The sequence below is a fragment of the Sceloporus occidentalis genome, unplaced genomic scaffold, assembly GCF_023333645.1.
Source record: "Sceloporus occidentalis isolate IW3139 unplaced genomic scaffold, rSceOcc1.0.p SCAF_4, whole genome shotgun sequence".
Lineage (NCBI taxonomy): Eukaryota > Metazoa > Chordata > Lepidosauria > Squamata > Phrynosomatidae > Sceloporus > Sceloporus occidentalis.
Window position 1 is genome coordinate 37,087,173 of NW_028316984.1, and position 20,512 is coordinate 37,107,684.

General features: G+C 40.0%; 1 protein-coding gene across 4 annotated transcripts in view; it reads right to left on the minus strand.

Moving 5' to 3' along the window:
• Window positions 1-4,101: 4,101 nt before the first annotated feature.
• LOC149313753 (rap guanine nucleotide exchange factor 4) overlaps window positions 4,102-20,512 on the minus strand; it is a 196,436-nt gene continuing 180,025 nt past the window's right edge. For 3 of the 4 annotated variants that reach the window (XM_089519740.1, XM_089519739.1, XM_089519742.1), the window contains 8 exons: window positions 19,190-19,315; window positions 17,782-17,960; window positions 15,333-15,423; window positions 14,070-14,120; window positions 13,191-13,278; window positions 12,734-12,798; window positions 5,894-5,948; window positions 4,102-5,420 (listed from right to left, as the gene is read on the minus strand). In XM_089519740.1, the coding sequence (XP_089375866.1) occupies window positions 5,293-5,420; window positions 5,894-5,948; window positions 12,734-12,798; window positions 13,191-13,278; window positions 14,070-14,120; window positions 15,333-15,423; window positions 17,782-17,960; window positions 19,190-19,315 (783 nt within the window). In that variant the 3' untranslated portion in view covers window positions 4,102-5,292. The remainder of the gene's footprint in view (window positions 5,421-5,893; window positions 5,949-12,733; window positions 12,799-13,190; window positions 13,279-14,069; window positions 14,121-15,332; window positions 15,424-17,781; window positions 17,961-19,189; window positions 19,316-20,512) is intronic. The other variant, XM_089519741.1, reaches the window with a different exon arrangement.

The following is a 20,512-nucleotide window of genomic DNA, read 5'->3' on the forward strand; positions in this document are numbered from 1 at the left end:
TCAGGTTTCCAGGTAAAACAATTAACCTTTTGGCCAATCTGGGGGATCAGGAAGAGCCAAAGGTCACAAAAACAGCCTTTAGAAATCTAAAACTCCACCACAATGCAGGCAGGATTGCCCTGTAGGCCCATTTTATTGGTTTCCCCACAATCTAATTAATAATAATAATTAATTAATAATTTGTTTTATTTATATACCGCTATTCCAAAGATCATAGCGGTGAACAGCAAGTAAGCTAATTAGCAAGTAAGCTAATTTGCCCCCAACAATCTGGGTACTCATTTTAGCGACCTTGGAAGGATGCAAGCCTGAGTCAAGCTTGGGCCCTTTTGCTGGTCTTGAACTCGCAACCTTGTGGTTTCGAGTGAATGGCTGCAGTACAGGCATTTAACCACTGCGCCACCAGGGCTCCTTTCAGCTACTTTGGGCTTTGGAGGGAAAATATTCATATCTTCTATACATGTAAAATTATATGGATACTTGTTAAATCTCACCCCCATCAAATCAGAGCAGCAGGAAAAAAATCTTGTTCAAAAACTTCCAGAAAACTCATATCACTGGGTGCAGTGGATAATTTTCCAATGTGTATCTGATTCCTGTTCTCTGAACTTAGAGCTGGGGAAGGAGCAGACAAAATGAGGTACCAAGATGATCAGAGTAGTACAGTTCACTGTATGGTGGAAAGCTTAATATTGTTCTGCCACAATATGGCCAAAAACAATTTCAGCAAAAGTAATACTCCAGCATTTGATATAGTCATAAGGGACATCCATTGGAATCCTAGATAACCTGTTATGTAACTGTATATAAACCTAGCTATGTAGCATAGAAACTAAGAAATCCCTTTACTGAATTATGAAGATGCATAACAGCACACTAGCAAGTGAGTGATGCATGTCAGGACTGCCCCAAAACACATCCAGTTGTGTGTTTGTCCTGTTGTATATTGGTCTCATTGCTATGTAGTAATGTAGCAGTAACCTTCTAGTGGATACTGATGTTACAGAACTCAATGTGTGCCTTCAAGTTGTTTCCAGTGCATGGTGTCCCTATCATGGGGTTTTCTTGACAAGTTTCGCCTGAGGGGGTTTGCCATTGCCATCCTCTGAGGCTGAGAGAGTGTGGCTTGCTCATCGTCAACCAGTGGGTTTACATACCTGAGCCAGAATGTGAACCCTGGTCTCCAGAGTCATAGTCCAATGCTCAAACCACAACATTATGATGGCTCTCACCCAGTTCTGATTCCTGCAGATGTAAATCCACTTACAAAGACACAAGATCCCCGACAGGGGTCTGGCCTTGTTCTTCACAGTCTCATTCCTGCTTCATTGATATACTTTCACATTCTTTCACTCTCAATGGCAAAAAAGAATGTAGAAAAGATCTTGGTCTCATTCTCTCGCAAATGTATTTAAAATTTGCTTTAACAGATGTAAATTGTCCTGATGTTTGACAGGGGATGTTGACATAAAATCTAATGAGGAGGATATCAGTTGTTACAAGTGTTAATTTGAGCTGTTTATTGTATCATCAACATCTAGCTCCTTTGAGACCATGGGGGGTGGCTTGAGTAGCAGAGAGGAGAATACTGTTGTTTCAAAAGCAGCATTAGTTAGATCGTTTATAAATTCCTGCACACCAGCTGTGTTCCTAGATTATTCATGCTACTACAATTAATACCATTACAGAGGGAACACAGACATCCTTGGAGATTATCACTAATAATGTCAGATAGCAATCTTTGTTAACCCAGTCACTTTCTCTTATGTCAATCTGTCAATTTCAGCTTCTCTCTTTTTGACATAATTCCAGTCTTAAATTGATATGTCTGAAAGTGTGAAAATCTGAGCTGTCTTAGGTTTGGTTTCTCCTCCTCCTCCTCCTTCTTTTGAATTTCAAAGTGTTAACAAAGTCCTGGGTATTGGTTCAAACCTGTGAAATTAGGTAAACTCACCTCAAAATATAAACTGAATGAATTTCTCCTCATCCCCACTTTCTCAGTAAATGATAACCTGGAGCTACCATTGCAAAAACACTTCCCATAAAGCAGTCATTCTCATCCTATGGACCTCCAACTGTTTTGGACTTCAACTCCCAGAAGCCCAACACATTACAGCCAATAGCCAAAGATTGTGGGAGTCAAAGTCAAAAACAGTCCTAGGCAATGTCTGCATGGGCCAGAATACTCCAGGAGTAAACCAGAGTATTCTGGCCCTGGAGTTGCCCCAATGTCCCCCAGTTACCTGGCACTCCCACTGCAACGTGGGGCGGCTGTTCACACGTTTCCCATTGTGCTGTTATGGTGGTAAATCACTCACTCTGAGGTCAGAATGAGGCACCCAATAACAATTACATGATTGGGTGCCTCCTTCTGAGCCCTGAGAGAGTGACTCACTGTGGTAGCAGTCACGCTGGGCAGCAAATTGAGACATGTTGTAAACAGCCACCTGGCGTCTCAAATCCCATCTCCAGGACCTTGCCATTGGCCACAGAAGTAGCAATAACAAGTATATTTCTATACCGCTTATCAGGGCACTTAAGCACTCCCTAAGCAGTTTACAAAGTGTAAGCTAATTGCCCCCAACAATCTGGGTACTCATTTTAGTGACCTTGGAAGGATGCAAGCCTGAGTCGAGCTTGAGGCCTTTCACTGGTATTGAACTCGCAGCCTTATGAATGGCTGCAGTACAGGCATTTAACCACTGCATCACCAAGGCTCTTCATTAATAGCAGCAAGTCTACAATCTTTCCCAGTCCTACTGGTGATCTAAGAGAATGGAGATGGAGCTCTCTGTATAGAAAACATGCATCTAAAACTGAGCAGTGACAAGTTAGAGTCCAGTTTTATGGAATGGAGCTGGGCAAAGGGGTGTTGGTGGGCCCCTCACACATCACACATAAGGCTTACTTCTAGTGAAGCAGCACTGTATATGAATGAGGTGCTTCCATTTAAGAGGGGTGCCCCAAAGAAGAGATACAAGGACTCCCTGAAACAACATCTCAGGCTTGGCCAAATTGATCACCAACAATGGTCTGCCCTGGCCTCGCATCGGGAGGCATGGAGACGCACTATCCACGATGGTGCAGCTTTTTTGGAAAGCTCCCGCCGAACGAGTCTCGAAGAGAAACGACAATGCAGAAAGAAACGCGGAAACATCACCCAAAGAGACTTTCCGCTGTGCTTTCTGCAACCGGACCTGTTTGTCCTCGATTGGCCTTTTTAGTCACCAACGCGCTTGTACAAAGCGCAGGATGAGACCTTCCTGAATCTTCATTCGCGAAGCAAAGCCAGAGAGAGTAACATAATATAACTTAAGGGCACTGTAAAAATGACAAAGGAGTCTGATGTCGAAAGTCAAGGGTAGCCATCTGTGCTGATGAGCTCAGAGGGTACACAGGGGGCTTGGTAGCTGCCCTAAGATGAGAGGTGCTGGTGCTAGGCCTGAAATATGGTTATGACATCCCAGCCTATTTGTATTAATGCAGGCTAAGATTCTAGATTAGTTGCTTAATTAAGTATAAGTATCCTTAACTAGTGTCCCAAAACACATGGGCCCAAATTGCCAGCTTTGGGATGATCTGGGGATGTGTTGTACAGATGACACATGCTCCTGGATCAGGCCAAAGGTGCGCCATGGCTGCCTAAGAGCCCAGCACCACCCACAAAAGGAGCACAAAAAAAGTGCTGCTTGCCAGTGGCCCATGCAGAACTGCAGCTGTGGCCCGTTTTGGGACCATGGTGTCTGAGTGCCGCAGTCCCACACCGAACAGGGAGCGACCGGGGCTGGAGTGGCCAGAGGTTGCTCCAAGCTGCCAATCTGCTTGATCCCAGTGTTTTCTGGCCCAACCCTCCCCCTAGTGAATGTGTAGGGATCAGGAATACAAATTAGTTAAGGATGTGTAACTCTAGGTTTATAATTGCAATTGTGAATTCCAGCTGCATTCATTAATGGAAAAGAGGAAAGTACTTGAACATTCAGTAGCAAAGTCTACAGTCTACACTGGCAAAAGATAGTAACTATAGCAATAGATCAAGGTGCAAATAGCAGATGTTGTAGTATTTTTTTTTTAAAAAAAGACAGCAAACATATTTTAGTTGGCAGTTACTTTTAATGAAGACTGCATTTTATTTACATGAAACACATAACACACTCCTTGTAGGCATGAAACGTAGACCAAGTACAAAGATCAAAATTGTATTTCCATTACATGCTAAATAAAATAGATAAAAATAATAATTATGGCACAGTGACTAACACAAAGAAATAAACTGTCACAATGAATTAACATTTATGTATACTGCCCATTTAAAAGTGCAAAATTATTCCTGAAAATTAGAAGATTTTTGTAAAGTTTAAGGTCCAGAAATATGACCTGATCAGCCCAAAGTATAGCTGATGTTGAAGGTTTCAGCATCCAGGAAAATATTACCTTGAAATAAATTGTGCATATTGTGCTCTTTTTTCAAAAAAAGAACTTGTGGTGGTTGTGGGGGTTTGCTGCTTTTAATGCTGTTCCCACCTCCAAAAAACCTTCATTGCCCTTTGTCTTTGCGGTCTTCAAAATCCAGATTGGCAGTTAAACACACACACAAAAGAAGTGAAATGTAAACACATAATGTACCTAGATCTTAGAGACCCAGTCAGTCTCAGGGTTACTAATGGGTCCACAATGCTCTACTGCTGTAAGGCAAATGTGGTTAAGATGCGACTTTTCAAAAATAGACTTCTTTTGCAGAGAAAGGCTTTAACTATTCTCTGAATGCCAAAACCATGGTAGTAAGTAACTGTACCTATTTTATGCCATTAGTTATTTTATTTTGCTACTGAAGCTCATCTGAGCTAAACATGCAAAATCAATGGCAAAATCTGCATGTCAATAATAAATTTAAAATACTGCAATTTATCTCATTAGATAAGAGAACCCACTGATATATTCCACAGAAATGGGAGAAGTTTTAGGTTCTCTTCTTATACCAGGTTTCAGAGCATTTTCTCTTTCTCACCCTCTCTTTAAATAAAGATTTCTAGTCTGTACAACACTTTTTTTTTTTTTAGAATTAACTAAGTATACACCAGTAACCTCCCAGCTACAACGTATGACCTCTTCAACAGCCAAACTCCTCTGTTGTTTCTTAGGGACAGCAGGTAGATTGTGCGTTAATTATCAAAGATGTCACAATCTGTTGTTACTTATATTTGTAGTGGCAGTGCATTAGCGGGAAGAGGTGGCCTTCTTAACAAATGACCTTGTACGGGAGACAAAAAGGGAGGTGTAATCACTTGGAACTGCTTAAGCACGCCGTGGTTCTAGTCGGTGTGACATCTGTGATAAAGTCCTCTGGTTGTCAATCACACTTAATTGTCGTACATAACTCCGGACATCCTGATGGTTCTTGTTCGCCAGAGATGCATCAGGATCTGATGAAACAGAAATGATGCACCATTGGTACGCTTAGTCAAACTCAAAACCTGAGCAGAATATCCAATTCCCTCTTTGCTTCTAAAAGAATGAACATATGCATAGCTATTTTTGTCACATTTAAATTAACCATGCCACAGTCTTCATTGATTCTTCCCCCATAACACAACCTGATGCTTTATTGAGCTTTATTTTATTATTTTCACTGATATAAAGAAACTACATGTATTCCTTCATCAGCCTACAGTAAACTATGTTGTAAATAAATACTGACAATTTGATTAAGAGGATTCTCAAAGCCATACCTTCGTTTCAGTAGCAAGATGCCACGATACAGCAAAAGCTGATTTCAGTGGGATTAGATTGTGCCTCTAGTTTATAATTTTAGATTGTGCTCCTAGGCTATAACCCATGATGTTAGATACAGATGGAAAATAATAGTCATGATGAATGAACATATTGCAATACGTACTGAAAGGCTGGCTCCGGCAGAATTTCACTGTTCTAACAGTGTTTGAAATCATGCGCTACAAGGAGAAAAAAAGATCTGTATAAATTATAATAATCAACAGTGGATCAGAATTAAAAAAATCACCATGCATAAGCAAGCAGGGTTTTAGGTTGGACTGCTCCCTGATCTGTTTACTGATTTTCCAGGTATACTCCTCTGTTAATATGGGACATATGTAAAAATGCAACAGCCCACCTGGTACAGTCTTTCTCTCTCTAGTCCAAAACACACTGCAGAAATAATCCAGTTTGAGACCTCTTTAACTGCCCTGGCTCAGTGCTATGGAATCTTGGGAATTTTAGTTTACTGTGGCACCAGAGCTTTGTGACGGAGAAGGCTAAATATCTCACAAAACTAAGGTTCCCAGAATTCCTTAGCATTGAGCCAGGACAGTCAAAGTGGTCTCAAACTGGATTATTTCTGTGGTGTGTTTTGGACATTAGACACACATACACATACATGGCTTTGTCATTTTGCCAAATCTAAAATAGCACTTAGAAGCTTTTTCAGCATCGGTGGTGAAATATGTTGGAGGAAACATAAAAAAAACCCTTTCTAGTAGTCCATTACTGTGGCCAGAGAGCTGCTTTTGTGAGCTTGGGGGTGGGATGTGGCAGCAAAAGGCTTCCCTTGTTTGTCTCAAATCAAGTCAGGCCCAAAAAGCCTTGCCACTGGGCAATGCTACTAGTGCAAGAAGGGACTAATTTGGCTTGCTGGTGTCGGTGTCAATGGTGGCTCCCTCATTCCTGGCTTATCTCTGGCCACAGCCAAGCACTGATAGATCATTCATGCCTCCACCCCATGAGATTGCCAGCCAGGTAGTAGTAAGACAACCTCCCATTCTCATACCCCTTTCCTTTCCGCCACCCTGTCCTCTTTCAAGAGGCCCAAATGAAAGTGGTGTCTCTACACAAAGCAACCTCTCGGTAGAGAGGGCCTGTGAAGCAATCTTGTAGCACCTTTGAGACCCACTGAAAGAAATAAATTGTCAGCATGAGCTTTCGTATACTTCAGTCTACTTCCTCAGGCTGAAGTCTAGGAGAACTCATGCTGCCAACTTCTTTCTTTCAGTGAGTCTCAAAAATGCTACATGCTGATTCTACAGACTAACACGGCTATATCTTTGAATTGTACCCCTTTGAATTCAACAAGGATTGCTCCAGGGCATTAAGTTACACCACCCTTTGAGGGAACAGGGCAGAACATAGGACACAAAGAAAACCATCCTCTTGACATGTCACCATAATTCCCCTCCCCACACACATGGAATCTCCCCCCCCCCTTTTTTTTTTTTTTTTTTGTTTTTTTTGTTTTTTGTTTTTGGTGATATGCCTTCAAGTCAACTCTGGCTTAACAGTGATTCTCTCCTACTAAAACTTATTTGGCAAGATTTCTTCTGGAGAGATTTGCCATTGTCTTCCTCTGAGGTTGAGAAAGTGTGACTTGCGCAAGGTCACCTAGTGGGTTTCTATGGCTAAATGGGGATTATACCCTAGTCTGTGAGAATCCTAGTCTGGCATTCTTCATTGGCTCTCTTCATTCAGAAACATACTTCCTGTTGATAGACATATCCTCCAGAAATTTGTTTAATCCCCTTTATGTGAAGGCAAATAACCACACCCCATTTTCAACACACTCTTCAAGGCTGAACAGTGTTTTTGAAACCATGTTGAATTCAAATAATTGGGGAGAGAAGTTCATATAAACACTCCCATGGCAATTACAGAAAATATTTGGTTTGGATCCTTACTTAGTCATACTTTAGAAAGAGACAGAGAAAGCAATAAGACTTAAGTTAGTCATAACCAAATGTTGTTGTTCTTGTGTGCCTTTGTTGTTTCTGATTTATGGCAACCCCAAGGTGGACCTATCATGGGATTTTCTTGGCAAGATTTGCCCAGAAGAATATTCATAGTAATATTGAAGCTTGGTCCAGGGATGGATTTGCCTTTCTTTTCCCTGAGTTTGCCTCTCTTTCCTTGGAGGCTGAGAGTGTGTAACCTGCCCACGGTCACCCAGTGGTTTCTGTGCCCAAGCAAGAATTTAAACTCTTCAGAGTCATAACACCCAAACCACTATAATCCTCTTTCAGTAACCCTACTTTAGGTGTGATTAACCCCCTGTGAAAGGCATTCCCAGTGATTCCTCTCAGAAAAATGATTTAGGCAAACACAGCCATGCCAAGAGTCCAGTTCATGTACCTGAAGCATAATTAGGGCATGATCAACATAAACAGGCCTACCCCATATTTTCCCTTATGAGGCTTACTCTTAAATGATGCACGTGTGGCATTGAAGCTGACTTTGACATTGTTTCACATGGTAAAAGATGCTGGTTTTCTATTATTATTTTTGAAAAGAATAAAGAACAGAAAAGGGTGCAACAAAGAGGGAGATGAAGAGAGAGGAGTGAGCAAATCAATGAGGACAGCCAAACTGTTTGTCTGTGTGGCTCTGCATCCCCCCACCCCCACCTCCACTGAACTTAAGTTCACCCTGTGTGCTTTGGAAGTCTATTACTGGAAAGCCACATAATGCTAAATCTGGATCTCACAAAAATAGAGCCAACCCTCCTAACACAATGGATATACTCCTCCTGCCCAGCCTACCCGACCTGCACCTCTGGCTTCCTTCTCATCCGCACGCTGTTGTTCCAGTTCAGGTTGTCTGCAACCTAGAATAGTGCGGCAGGCGGCCAGCACTTTATCTGCTAATCCATTCCTAGACCAGGCTTCAATATTAATATGAATATTCATACACACTATACAAAAAAACTACTAAGGGTTTTAAGTCACATACTTTCTGCATAATCTTTATGTTCCAAAAAAACCCATGAAAGAATGTTTGCCCCCTCTTCACCCCCTCTCATAAGGATCACTGTGTGAATTCCTTTTGTTCACATCCATAAAACCTGAAAACCAATATGCACACATTTGCTAATCCTCATTTCACACCTCAAGGGTGAAGAGTCTCAGTAAAAAGAGGAACCCGTGGTTGATGGTACTATTTTGTACTGCCATGGATGGGAAAGCTTATGTTGCAGAAGTGCCTTGGAAGGGCTTTGTAGCTGCTTTCTGCAAGTACCAATGGGAGAGATACCAGAAATACTCCAAAAAGCACCAGAGAGAAAAAGTAAAGGAGGGGGGGGGGGAGAGCGAGCAAGAGAGAGAGAGAGAGAGAGAGAGAGAGAGAGAGAGAGAGAGAGAAGTTGCCAGTTGCAGTGCAGCTCTTCTCTCCATATAGTGATTCGAGGAGCATTGCTTTTATCTGTTTTCCTGCATCTCACTAATCTATTTATATTTACCAAGATGGATTACAGCTGAACAGAAAACAAAAATAAATTATTTAAATAATTTAAAGTAGGAGATTTAAAGTAGGAGATGAAAACATGAAAATAATTAAATATTTTCAGATAATCAGATAAGATTCTCAAGTGTAAAGATACATAGCTGAATTCCAAAGTCACAATCATCCATGTCACAGCATTTTCAATTTCTATGTATGGCTGTCAATGAATAAACCTGACAGAAGAAAATTAATTCATTTGAAATGAGAAGGGAGTTATGCAGATAACTATGGACTGCCAAAAGGATAAATAAATGTGTCTGAGAGCAAATCAAACTTGAACTCTTCCTAGTAGAGAAAATGCTATGTTTGACCTATAAAGCCCTATATGGTTCAGGTCCCAGTGATCTGAACAACCATGTTCCTCCATTCTCTGAGATCTGCTGGAGGCCCTTCTCTCTCTGCCCAACCACCCCCACAGGTTCCTTCTCAGAGGCTGCTCCCAGGCTCTGGCGCTACCTTTCCAGAGAAGACTGGCACACCCACAAAGTTTTTTTGTGTGAACAAGACATTTCTGTTTCAACAGGCATTTTATGAGTAAGGCCAGTTTCACCTTAACAATACGCTGGATCTGCTAATTGTGGTGGTGATGGTGTGTGTGTGTTTCTAATGATATGCTTTTTAATGTCTTTAATTTTTTGATTGTTTAATCATTTTAACTTTTGGATCTTGTTAATTCTTAACAATGTGTTTTTAACTTGCTGTAAGCCACTTTGAATCCTGAACTGGGAAAAAGATGGGATAGAAATCATCATCATCATCATCATCATCATCATCATCATCGAAATGACCAAATCAGAGCTATTGCACTCTGGATGCATCATGAGATGACACGACTTACTGAAAAAGATGACAATGCTCTGTAAAAGTAGAAGGCAGTAGCAAAAGAGAAAGACCTCCTTACAGGTGGATAGACTCAGTCAAGGAAGCCAGGTCCTGTGTTTGCAAGACCTGAGCAGGGCTGTTGATGCCTGGGGTATCTGGAGGTCTTTCATTCATATGGCTGCTGTAAGTTGACTTACAACTTACAACTTGGAAGTTGACTTGATGTCAAATAGCAATAACAAACAATGACAACCTCTCTCTGGCCTAATTTTGTCAAAAGAGTATTCTAGTTATTATTTATTTATTAATCCAAGAGTCATAAACTGCCTTTAATACTACAGGGCATACAACCGAAGTGAAAATGGGTGCCAAAAGACTTTTAGGACACAAGACTTTTAGGCCTAGAATATGGCTTGCTGGGAGATGTGGACCATATGCATACAATGCACACATGGGGACACATTCCATTGAACTACGTTCCTTGCTAGGAGACAATGAAGAGTCTTCACTGCCCCTCATTCCCAGGGATATGCTAATAACAGATTGTTCCTTCCTCACTGTTAAGTGACAGCTGGAAATGAGTATTTTACTCATGTATGTTAAGAATCAGTGTGAAATAAACAGTGGAGGAATATGATGGTGGGAGGGTAAGGTCAAGCATGGGAAATCAGTTCTAAGGTCTCAAGGTGGTTGATGATTTTCCATTCCTGATTTAAGACCACATAACACAATAAACAGCTATTATAGAATAGCTAGAATAATAATTTTATTTTGTCCACAACTCCCACAGTCTCCTAGTCAGTGTGGGGGATTCTAAGAGCTGTAGTTCCCATCCTGTCTGGGGGATTCTAAGAGTTGCAGTTCCCAAAAGTAACTTTTCCAAGCTCTGGTTTTAAAAAAAATGCAATCAAAACCATATGATAACATATACACAATAGCACTCAAAGTAGTCTGACTTCAATGACTGGCCAAGCAATATACATATACTTCTCAGTTGTGCATCTCTAATTCTTCTTCATTATCTACTCACTTGTTCTGCTGCTAACGAATGCCTTGACTATCATTCCAGATAGGAAATATAGAACTGTAAGTACAGTTCATCCCTAAATTCAGGACTTTTGGGGCAGTCTGTACTGAGCCAAAGATTCTATGATTCTGTGATTCTATGTTACAAAAGAAGCTAGGCTAAAATTCTTCTCTTTCCATCCTATAGCATTCCATGTTTAGGGAAGCTTTCTCTTTATTTATTTATAGTCAGTATGGAGGATAATTCCATCTTACAAGAAGCATCAGTACTGACACACCTGCCTATTTGCATCCACCATGGAAACTGTTTACTCACTGTGTAGCATAAAATACCATCAGTGTAGCAATACTGCAGTACTGGACAACATGATTGCCCTAACCATTGCCCCATAGGTGGCACAGCCACATATCAAGCCTGTAGTGCAACAGCAGAGCCAACTTCCCATACACCCCTAATTCTTCCACTCAACAAAACCGCTAAGCAACACTCTTAGGCTTGTGCAATGGATCACCTCAGCATCATAGGGCTTGAACCATCCTGAATAGGACTCTACCTGTGCACAGCCTGAAAAAAGTACAGCTGCTTGTATAACAGTATTTACACAGGTGTAAAGCTACAACAGGTTTCCAGACTCTAATCTTACATATGTAATACCTGTCACGGCTTTGGTGTTAAAACTTCTGGGAAAAAGACTTCTAAATTGGAGGTCAAGTGCATACATTCTTAACACTCTTCCAGAATCTACACTGGCTGCTTGGCATTCTCTGCCAAACTGATTTGCAAAATCTGAGTATGTTCTATACTGGTGTTAAAAGCAGCTCCAAATGCTGCCAACATCTCATTACCATCTAGTGACTTGGTACGTGGGAGTTTGCCCTCTAGAGGCTTATTTAAAGAACAAGTGGGCTGAGCAAGAATTAACCGTTTTTTAAATAGAATAACAGATAAAAATTTCTTTGTGATCCTTTGAGAGGTATCGTGGAAAATCACTTTTCTAAGATAGCAAGATATTCTAGGAAGATCAATAATTGCCTAACTGTTGGAAGTGAAAGGTGTCTTCCAAGAAAACTGGCTTATGAGAAAAAATAAGAGATAAATATTCATTAAAGAGGAGAACATGCCATTGCTTCATTTGTTGATGAACTAAACTAACCTGCAAGAGAAAAGTAAGTGTCTAAGACACATTATTCTGGATCTGTGGAGTTAAATTACTGGCTCACTTACAACAAAGAGTGAGAGTCTCCTTGGGATCAGAAACTGTTGCTGTAACTCTGCCATAATTTCCAATCTGAAAGCTTTCTGCCTGGATGCCTGGCTGCTACTGAGCCCCTGTGGTATGCAAATAGGAGAAAGCCATATCCCCAAATCAAAGGCATAATATGTTTGGCACTGATTCCAGGAGAATGGTGATGACATCCAGTGTTCATTTTCATCCTTACAGAATAGCCTTCCCTGGTCTGCTGCCCTCTAGATGTACTGGATGACAATACCCACCACAGAGACATTGCTTGTGGTCCAGCACATCTGGAGGGAAGCAGATTGGAGAATTTGCTAAAACACAAGAATACATGCTTTTGAAACATGCCATGTACCAACTCTGCTTACCATTTTTTCAAAGTTCACTAGACTGTCAATAAACGTCTTGTTCCCTTCATGGGTAAATGTCATGTCTGCAATGGAAAGAAAGAACTAATGAGCAATAATAGAATTTGACATAAACTAATATCTAAACATCTAGAACATGAATAATCCACCTCCCTTCAGTTACTTTATTGTTCAGTCAAAGAATTCACTCATCTGCTTTTATGCACCTTCCTCTGATTTGAGATTGGTTGGGAAGGCCATTTTTTCTGTCCCACCACCCTCACAGCTACATCTTATGGGAATATGGAAGAGGGCCTTCTGACAGACACTAGCACTCCCTTCCTAGGGAGGTTAGACTGGCACTTTTTTTGTTATGCTTCTGTTGTCAGGTGAAGGAAAAGGGATCAAACATCTCATTTGACAGCTCTCATTTTAATTTTCATTCATTTTACATTTTTCTCACTCATCACTTGGTTACCTTTTATGAGAAGAGGCATAAAGGGAATAATAGGAGGCTCCAGTTTAGCTACAGTGAGTCTGTAGGGCCTATGGTTTCTTGAGGGGTCCTAAGAAAACAAGAAATAGTCAGACCTTTACCATATAACTTTTAAAAAATATATAAATTACAGCCTTTTCTTTAAAAATGCAATAATCTCAAAATCTAATTGTCAGAAAATGCTTCCTTCAAAGTGAGAAGAGCTATGATCCATTTCATTAGTTGGCTATTCCACATACGTGATGTACCCTCTCTTTATTGTGTGTACAAAGTCTTTATTATCAAATGATAAACACTCATCAGAATAGAATTCTATTTTTTCTCTTTTATGCATTTGGTCTGTCATCTCCATCAAGCTGTAAAATCATCATTTTGTAAGAAGAATGCATGATAAAATTTGAAGTTGACATTGTAATAAAATTTATTCGGTCATTGACCAAGTATAAAAACAAAATCACACAAGCAACATATCAATATAACAATAACAAATTAAAATATAAACTGATAGTAGACTGTAGATGTACAGTATCAGACAGTTCTTTCTACACGGTAATAATGATAAAATTTGAAGTTGGAATATATAATCTAGCTATAGATATACAGGAAAGATTTTTTAAAAATCTACATTTCCCAGATTGTCCTCAAGCAGGGCACACATTTTCTCAGAACAGGTTCCCTGAGACTATAATTTATAAATTATACATGCCTGTTTTACCAGCACTATAATGGGATCATAAACTCTTTAAAGTCACACAAGGACACATAAAACATTGAAAATAGAGGGATTCTCCAATCAGATCCTCAGAGCAGGAGGGAATCCAGGCCACATGAGGTACAGAATTAAGACTGTCTGTCATTTACCATTAAGCTTTCAAACTCTGCATAGATCTTCTTGAACTTGCTTGGAAGTTTCTGTCAGTAAAAACAAAACACATGTAAAGGCCCAAATCAAGATTAGATTATTTCTTGAAAATACAGGGTAAATATTGCTTCCTACTGTCCACTGCAGCACAGAGCTCCACACACAAGATTCCTGACCCATCAGTCCTCATTCACATGTATGCAAGTGTGTGTGTGTGTGTGCTGAGGAATATTCCTCATTGGGGAATAGACTGAGTTTCTACTTCAGTTTCTTTAACCAAGCCCTGAGATGGAAACAGATACTTGTTCTTTTGCCACACATTTACAACAATACAGCAGGGGAAAATACAGTAAGTCTCCTAGCAACCAGCTTATAAATAGAGAGCCATGAAGCTTGGAAGAGATTTGGTTCCAAATCTTGAAATACCCTGGGAAATCTAGATAGCTTTGCTCACAGTTCACAGAGGCCATGCAGCAGCAGAGAAACCCACATTCCAATGTGGATTTCCCAAAGCTCCACTGGGTTAGGGGGTGGGAGGCCTGTTTCCATTTCCCCCCCATTTGTCCCTATATTTTCCTGCAGGATGTTTGACAAGCTAGTCTTTGGGAGCTCTAGGAGTAAAGTTCCCTTCTTGACCTTTTGCTATTGTTATTGGAACATTTCAGCTAGTGGTTGCAACAAGTAAACTTGTACTGTACTACATAGCTATGGTAGTTTGCTTCCAGTTTAGCTGCCATGGCTTTAGCTACCTATGGAGTGCTGGGGTTTGCAGGGGTACTTGGCATGTTCTTCTAGAGAGCTCCTAGTGCACATTCCCCTCAATTACATCATTAGAGCTCTCAGGATTCTCTTGGATGGAGCTATGATTCTATAACTGTGTATTGCACGTACACTGTAAAGCTACAATCCTATACTTACTTGCCTGGGAGTAATTCCCATATAATTCAGCTTCTGATTCAGACATCTATATGATTATGCTATCTGTAGCATCTTGAATACGAGAGCTAGATTTGTCCTGTCCTTCTCCATGCCTCATGGTTGGTTAACTCCTTTTGCAACTAAGAGGAGTTTCAAAAGCAGTCTGTGACATGACTGGGGAAAGTAAAATATTCCACTGGCTTAAAGCAAACACCCTTTGCCTGAGTTTTTAAGCAACTCTTTGGATTCTTGCCAAGGCTTCTCAGTTTCCTGTGCTGCTCCAAAGAAACAGCAGCAAAGTCAAAGGAAAGAATCAAAGCCAAATGCCTTCTCCTCGCACTTACCTCCCATGTCATTGTGAGGCGGCTTACTGCGACATTGCTTAGTCCCATGATTAAAGCAAAAAATGAATTCAGATTTTTGTATTCCTTGCAGCTGGAAGAGAAGAGGTTCACCATTTGAAGAAAAAGAGAAAGAAAATGAGAAATGAAGATGGGAGAGTTCCTCCAGACGGACCTTTGTAACACATCTAAATTTATCATTTGAGGGAAAATGAAGCACTTTATTTATTCTAAATGGACTTCTGGCCTGAGGTAATAATTCTTGGTATATTTACTTAAAGGCAAATGCCATTTGAATAATCAAGAATGACTTGCAAGAAAACCAGTTAAAAACCAAGCTGTTCAACTGAAGTCCTCAGAGTCAAATCAAAACACATTCTAAACAAGGCTTTAATACTTGTCCTCTTTTTCTGAAAAGGCCTCTACATCTTAATATATTGTTTTTAATTTTTATTCTTATGATTTCTTCACCCTCTCCCACTTAGTGATACAGCCAAGAATTTTAGCTCAGGTCATATAGAGTGTCCATTAGTAGAAAGAAAAAGCTTTGGCTGTCAGTGTAGGACAACCTTCCCCAACCTGTGCCCTCCAGATGCACTGGACTACAACTCTTATAATTCTCAGCCAGAATAGTCAGTGACTATATAGGTTGGGAATGTACGAAGGTGAAGCCCAACCCATCAGGAGATTGCCAGGCTGAAGAAATCTGCCTCAGAGAATCAGCTAAAAAAGCCAATGGCCTAATTCAAACACTAATTCAAACACTATTTTTTGTGTGGATGAGAGCCAACTTTCCAAAATGAGATTCTATGGTTCTGTAGTAATTTTTTGCTATTTTTAAATTTTAAAAGTTGTCCTAAGAGCATTTTTTTTGCAAGTTTGTTTCATACAAGCAAGAGAAAGAAATTATAGCTTTCACTCAAAATCAACAACAGAAATAATGTAATTTAAAATTCTCTAGTTCCTGATCCCAACCTAATGCTCTTCTTCTTTGCTTTCTCTTCTACTCATCTCACCCACTTTCCCTTATCACTGGTTTTACTCCCACCTGGTGCTCTTTTAGCAACAAATTTCTAAGGTCTACCTCTACTTTTGCTTATAATAGTTAGGAAAGGTCTGGCACCTGGCAGCTCAAGATGGTACTGCAGGATACAGATGGATTTTAATTAGCTCAAAAATAATTTATCTATTTTTTTAAAAACCTAGAAAACCCCCAAACTACACTCCCACCAGGGTCATCAAGTTTCAGATTCTACATTTTTATGGTGGTGGAGACATACACAGACACACATGGATACACCCACACATTACAGATATGATAGCTGTCAAATTTGCATTGATCTGAGTACTTTAGGCTATTCAGTTCACCAAAGCAGAGGCACAAAAATGTGCAAGAAACAGGAGGCTACCAAACTGAATTACATAACATTAAACCCGTGTTAGTCCTAGACTGGATGCAAACCAGTTGCTTACCTCAAGTAATTCTGATGCATTTTCTCCTAATATTTTTTACTTTTTAATTAATTAATTAATTAATCTTATATAAAGTTGCAACTGCTTTAAAAAAACAAAACAGAAACAGAAATTGTCGATATGATATATTATTTCATTCACTAATACTTCCCTCTATTTTGTACCAGTGATCTTGGAAAAGAATGACTTTTTAAATCTTCTGTATGTGTGCTACTGCCCTCTACTGGTCAGAATGTGGAACACCTCTGTGCAATGAGGTCACGGCAAAGGTTTTTAAAAAGAGAGAGAATTTTGGTTCTATTTGCACTGAGTTAACCAGTGATCCTATGCTGAAAGTCACTGAATGCACCCCGTAATACCCCTGCAAAACAGAGAGTACCCAACATCCTTTACAGTTAACAGTGCTCTGTGCTGTAGTGACACTATTAGTGTCCTATAGAGATTGTCCTACATTTTTCAAAATGATCCTACTTCTATTTTTACTACAACCAATAAAGACAGAATATTGACTGGAGAAGCCATCCCTGACCTGATGCCCTTCAGACATGTTGGACTACAACTCCCATGGTTCTGCTGACTGAGGATGATGGGATATGGAGCTCAATGCATCTAGTTAGAATCCAGCTTGGGGAAGGCTGTATAAGTGTTTTGAATTGGGAAGCCCAGTGTCAAAGTCCTGTATAATTGTGAAATAAACAGAGTAGTCTTGGACAATTCGATCTCTAAGTCTAACCTATCTCACAGGCTGGCTAAGAGAGAAGATTTTTTTCCTGCTTTCTTTCTCTGAGGCAGATCTGGACAGTAAATTCATAAAAAATAACAGTGATTCATTCTGCCAGAAACATAAAGCAATCATGTGACCTGGCCCATCTAGTGCAAACTACTGTCACTTTTTGACCAGCATGAACAACTGTCCTTAACTGGATACAGTACAACCTTTGCATCTCTTTGGCTGCATTGTCTATTTCACAATACTTACTGGGCTGCTATCTTGATAAACTTCTTTAAGAGCTGAACACGTTTGCTGAGCTGAGAACAAAGACAAATTTCTGTGACTACCCAGAATTGGATTTCATTAAATCTTCGTAAAAACAAATCCAAATTTGCTGTAGTCTTTCTAAAATTGTGCCTTCCAAACGTGTGGAAGACTAGTTCCAGCTGAAAAGGAAAAAAGAGAGGGGGGAGGATGGGGAAGAATATGAGTGGTGGTTAAGTAATTTCTGTTTATTTACAAAAACATTTTGGAGAAATAATTAGTGTCATTTCCAAATGATTGCTGGCTGGATTTTGCGGAGTAATACAGCTGTAAATCTTAACTCGTTTTGTTCTTCCATGCAAAAAGGAAGAATTTCAGAAGGTTTCTTCCTAATGAGTTAGATTTAAAGTGTTTCTGTGAATTTTCAATTATTTTTTTCTCCCACCTTTTTGCAGAGACTTCATTTGTGAAAAAACATTATGCATAAAAATGCTATCAAATGAAATTTTCACCACAAAGTTCACAAATGCAAAAAATCTTGTAGCAGCTGACCATTTTTTCAGTGAGATGTCTCTATGTACCAAACCACCCTGTCTCATCCAAGAAGAGAAAAACTGAATATTCGTCCCTGTTATGTAGCAAATGGTGGACAGAGGCTCAATGAGAGGCACATTTGTCTGTCTTTCCTCCCTTCTAGAATTGCCAATTGCTTTCACCCTTTTCTGGATTGCATTTTGGTACACCTAGAATATGCCTTTATAAATGGAGAAACTTTGGTTAGCACAAACCAGGAACTGAAATCATATGCAGGAATGCATTAGCAGACCATGGATGGAAACAATCCTGGTTTGCATTAGCCATTGTTTGTATCTCTGCTCTAGTTTCTATGTTGCTGGGTAGGTTTGTATGTTGATGGTTTCAGTGTTCATTTTATTCCCCACTGCATTCCCAACTAATTAAACTGAGATATATTTAGGCATCTTAATGTGCAGCAGATTGTTGTTCCTTCTCTTAATACCATGGAAATATTTAACCATTGTTTGAACAATCTGCAATTACACTCCTACATTTCATAAATGTACAAAATGGCATACTATTACATGCTGTTAAATTATATATGATTTGTTTTTGAGGACTTAAAAGCTAGGCAGTAAATTTATATTACATAAGAAGGTAAATACTTATATGTAGTTGCGTTTTCCTCCAAATATTTTTCCCTTTCAGTAAAACAAACTTTTTTCTTTCTTATCAATTGGCAGAGGTTTTCTATGCCCACCTACAATAATTCTCCATCACGTGTTAAATGAGAGCTCCCACTTATAGTCTGACATGTAGAGTCTGCTTAGCCACCTCGGTATTAAGTATGAAGAGACCAGGCCACAGCCAAAGGTGGGGGTGGAATTCCTATTACCTCATGCACACAGTTGAAAAGCTCCCACTCATAAATTGTCATCTGGTACGCCAGGTCTTTGGAGCTCATGAGTTCAAATGTTCCCACAGTTCCAGTAGATGGGCCTTCTTGTTCCTGTAGCGGTGTCTGAGGGAAATGAATTATAATAGAGATGATGATGATGATGATGATGATGCACCACCAAGAACTTTACCCGTGTCTCGGACTGACTGATAACTGATCTATATTCCAAAAGGTACTGTAATATATAAATTGTTTCAAAGGTATAAATATCCTCTGAAACAGAAGGCAGTGTGACAGAAACTGAAACTGTGTGACAGAAAACAAATGGATCTTTCAGCACCACATTTCCACTGATGGAATCTTTCAGTAAAAGTAGGAGAGGGAGTGACTCCATTTCCATCCTTGCAGCCACATATGTTAACCTCAAACTGCTCCAAATGGCTGGGTGAGCCCCTGGAATAGGCTAGAACTGTGTGTGCAAGAGACTTGAAGTTGTAATTGGAAGAACTGCTGCAGATAACATAGGGGAAACACTCTGGACCCTCTGAAGCAACTTGGCCTCACTTTCCTTTGCTGTTTATATAATACTAGTGTGATGAATGCCCTTCTCTAAGGTGTTTATCACACAGAGGTTTTTGCAGCTCAGATCTGGGGTGACTCCTGGTTCAGCTATGCAAATTCACATTATAACGCACATGTTTTATCACACCTGGTTGCCCTTCCGTTGCCCTTCTGAATTGAGGGGGAATTGAATCCAAGGCAATTCACATGATGCAGATTTACGCAAAGCGGAGTGAGTGCACATTGTATTACCACACCAGTACATACCATGCAGATTCAACGATTCAAATTGGGACCCTTGCGCATGCTCAGTGGGGGTCTGAACGCATCATGAACCTTTGCACTTCCGGGGTGAAGAAGGGGCCACTTCCTGGTTCCACTTTCACGTGAATGCTAGCCTCACATGAATGACTGCTTCACGTTTCTTCCTCCCTTCTATTTTCCTATCTCTGGCAGCCAAATTCAAACGGGTCCTCTGTGTCAGAGCCTTCTTCCATTTCAGCCACATCTACATCTATTTTCTTGTCATTCTCCTCATCCATTTCAGCTACATCTATCTACATCTATCCTCCTGTCATTCTCTTCATCCATGTCAGTCACATCTACATCTATCCTCCGTGTCTGAGCCCCCATCCATTTATTATTATTATTAAGGCATTATTATTATTATTTTAAAAATTCTTTCACTGCAAAATAATCAGTGTAGAAGCTGAAGGTTTACTTGGAAGTAAATCCTTTGGATCTGAAGGAGACCCATTT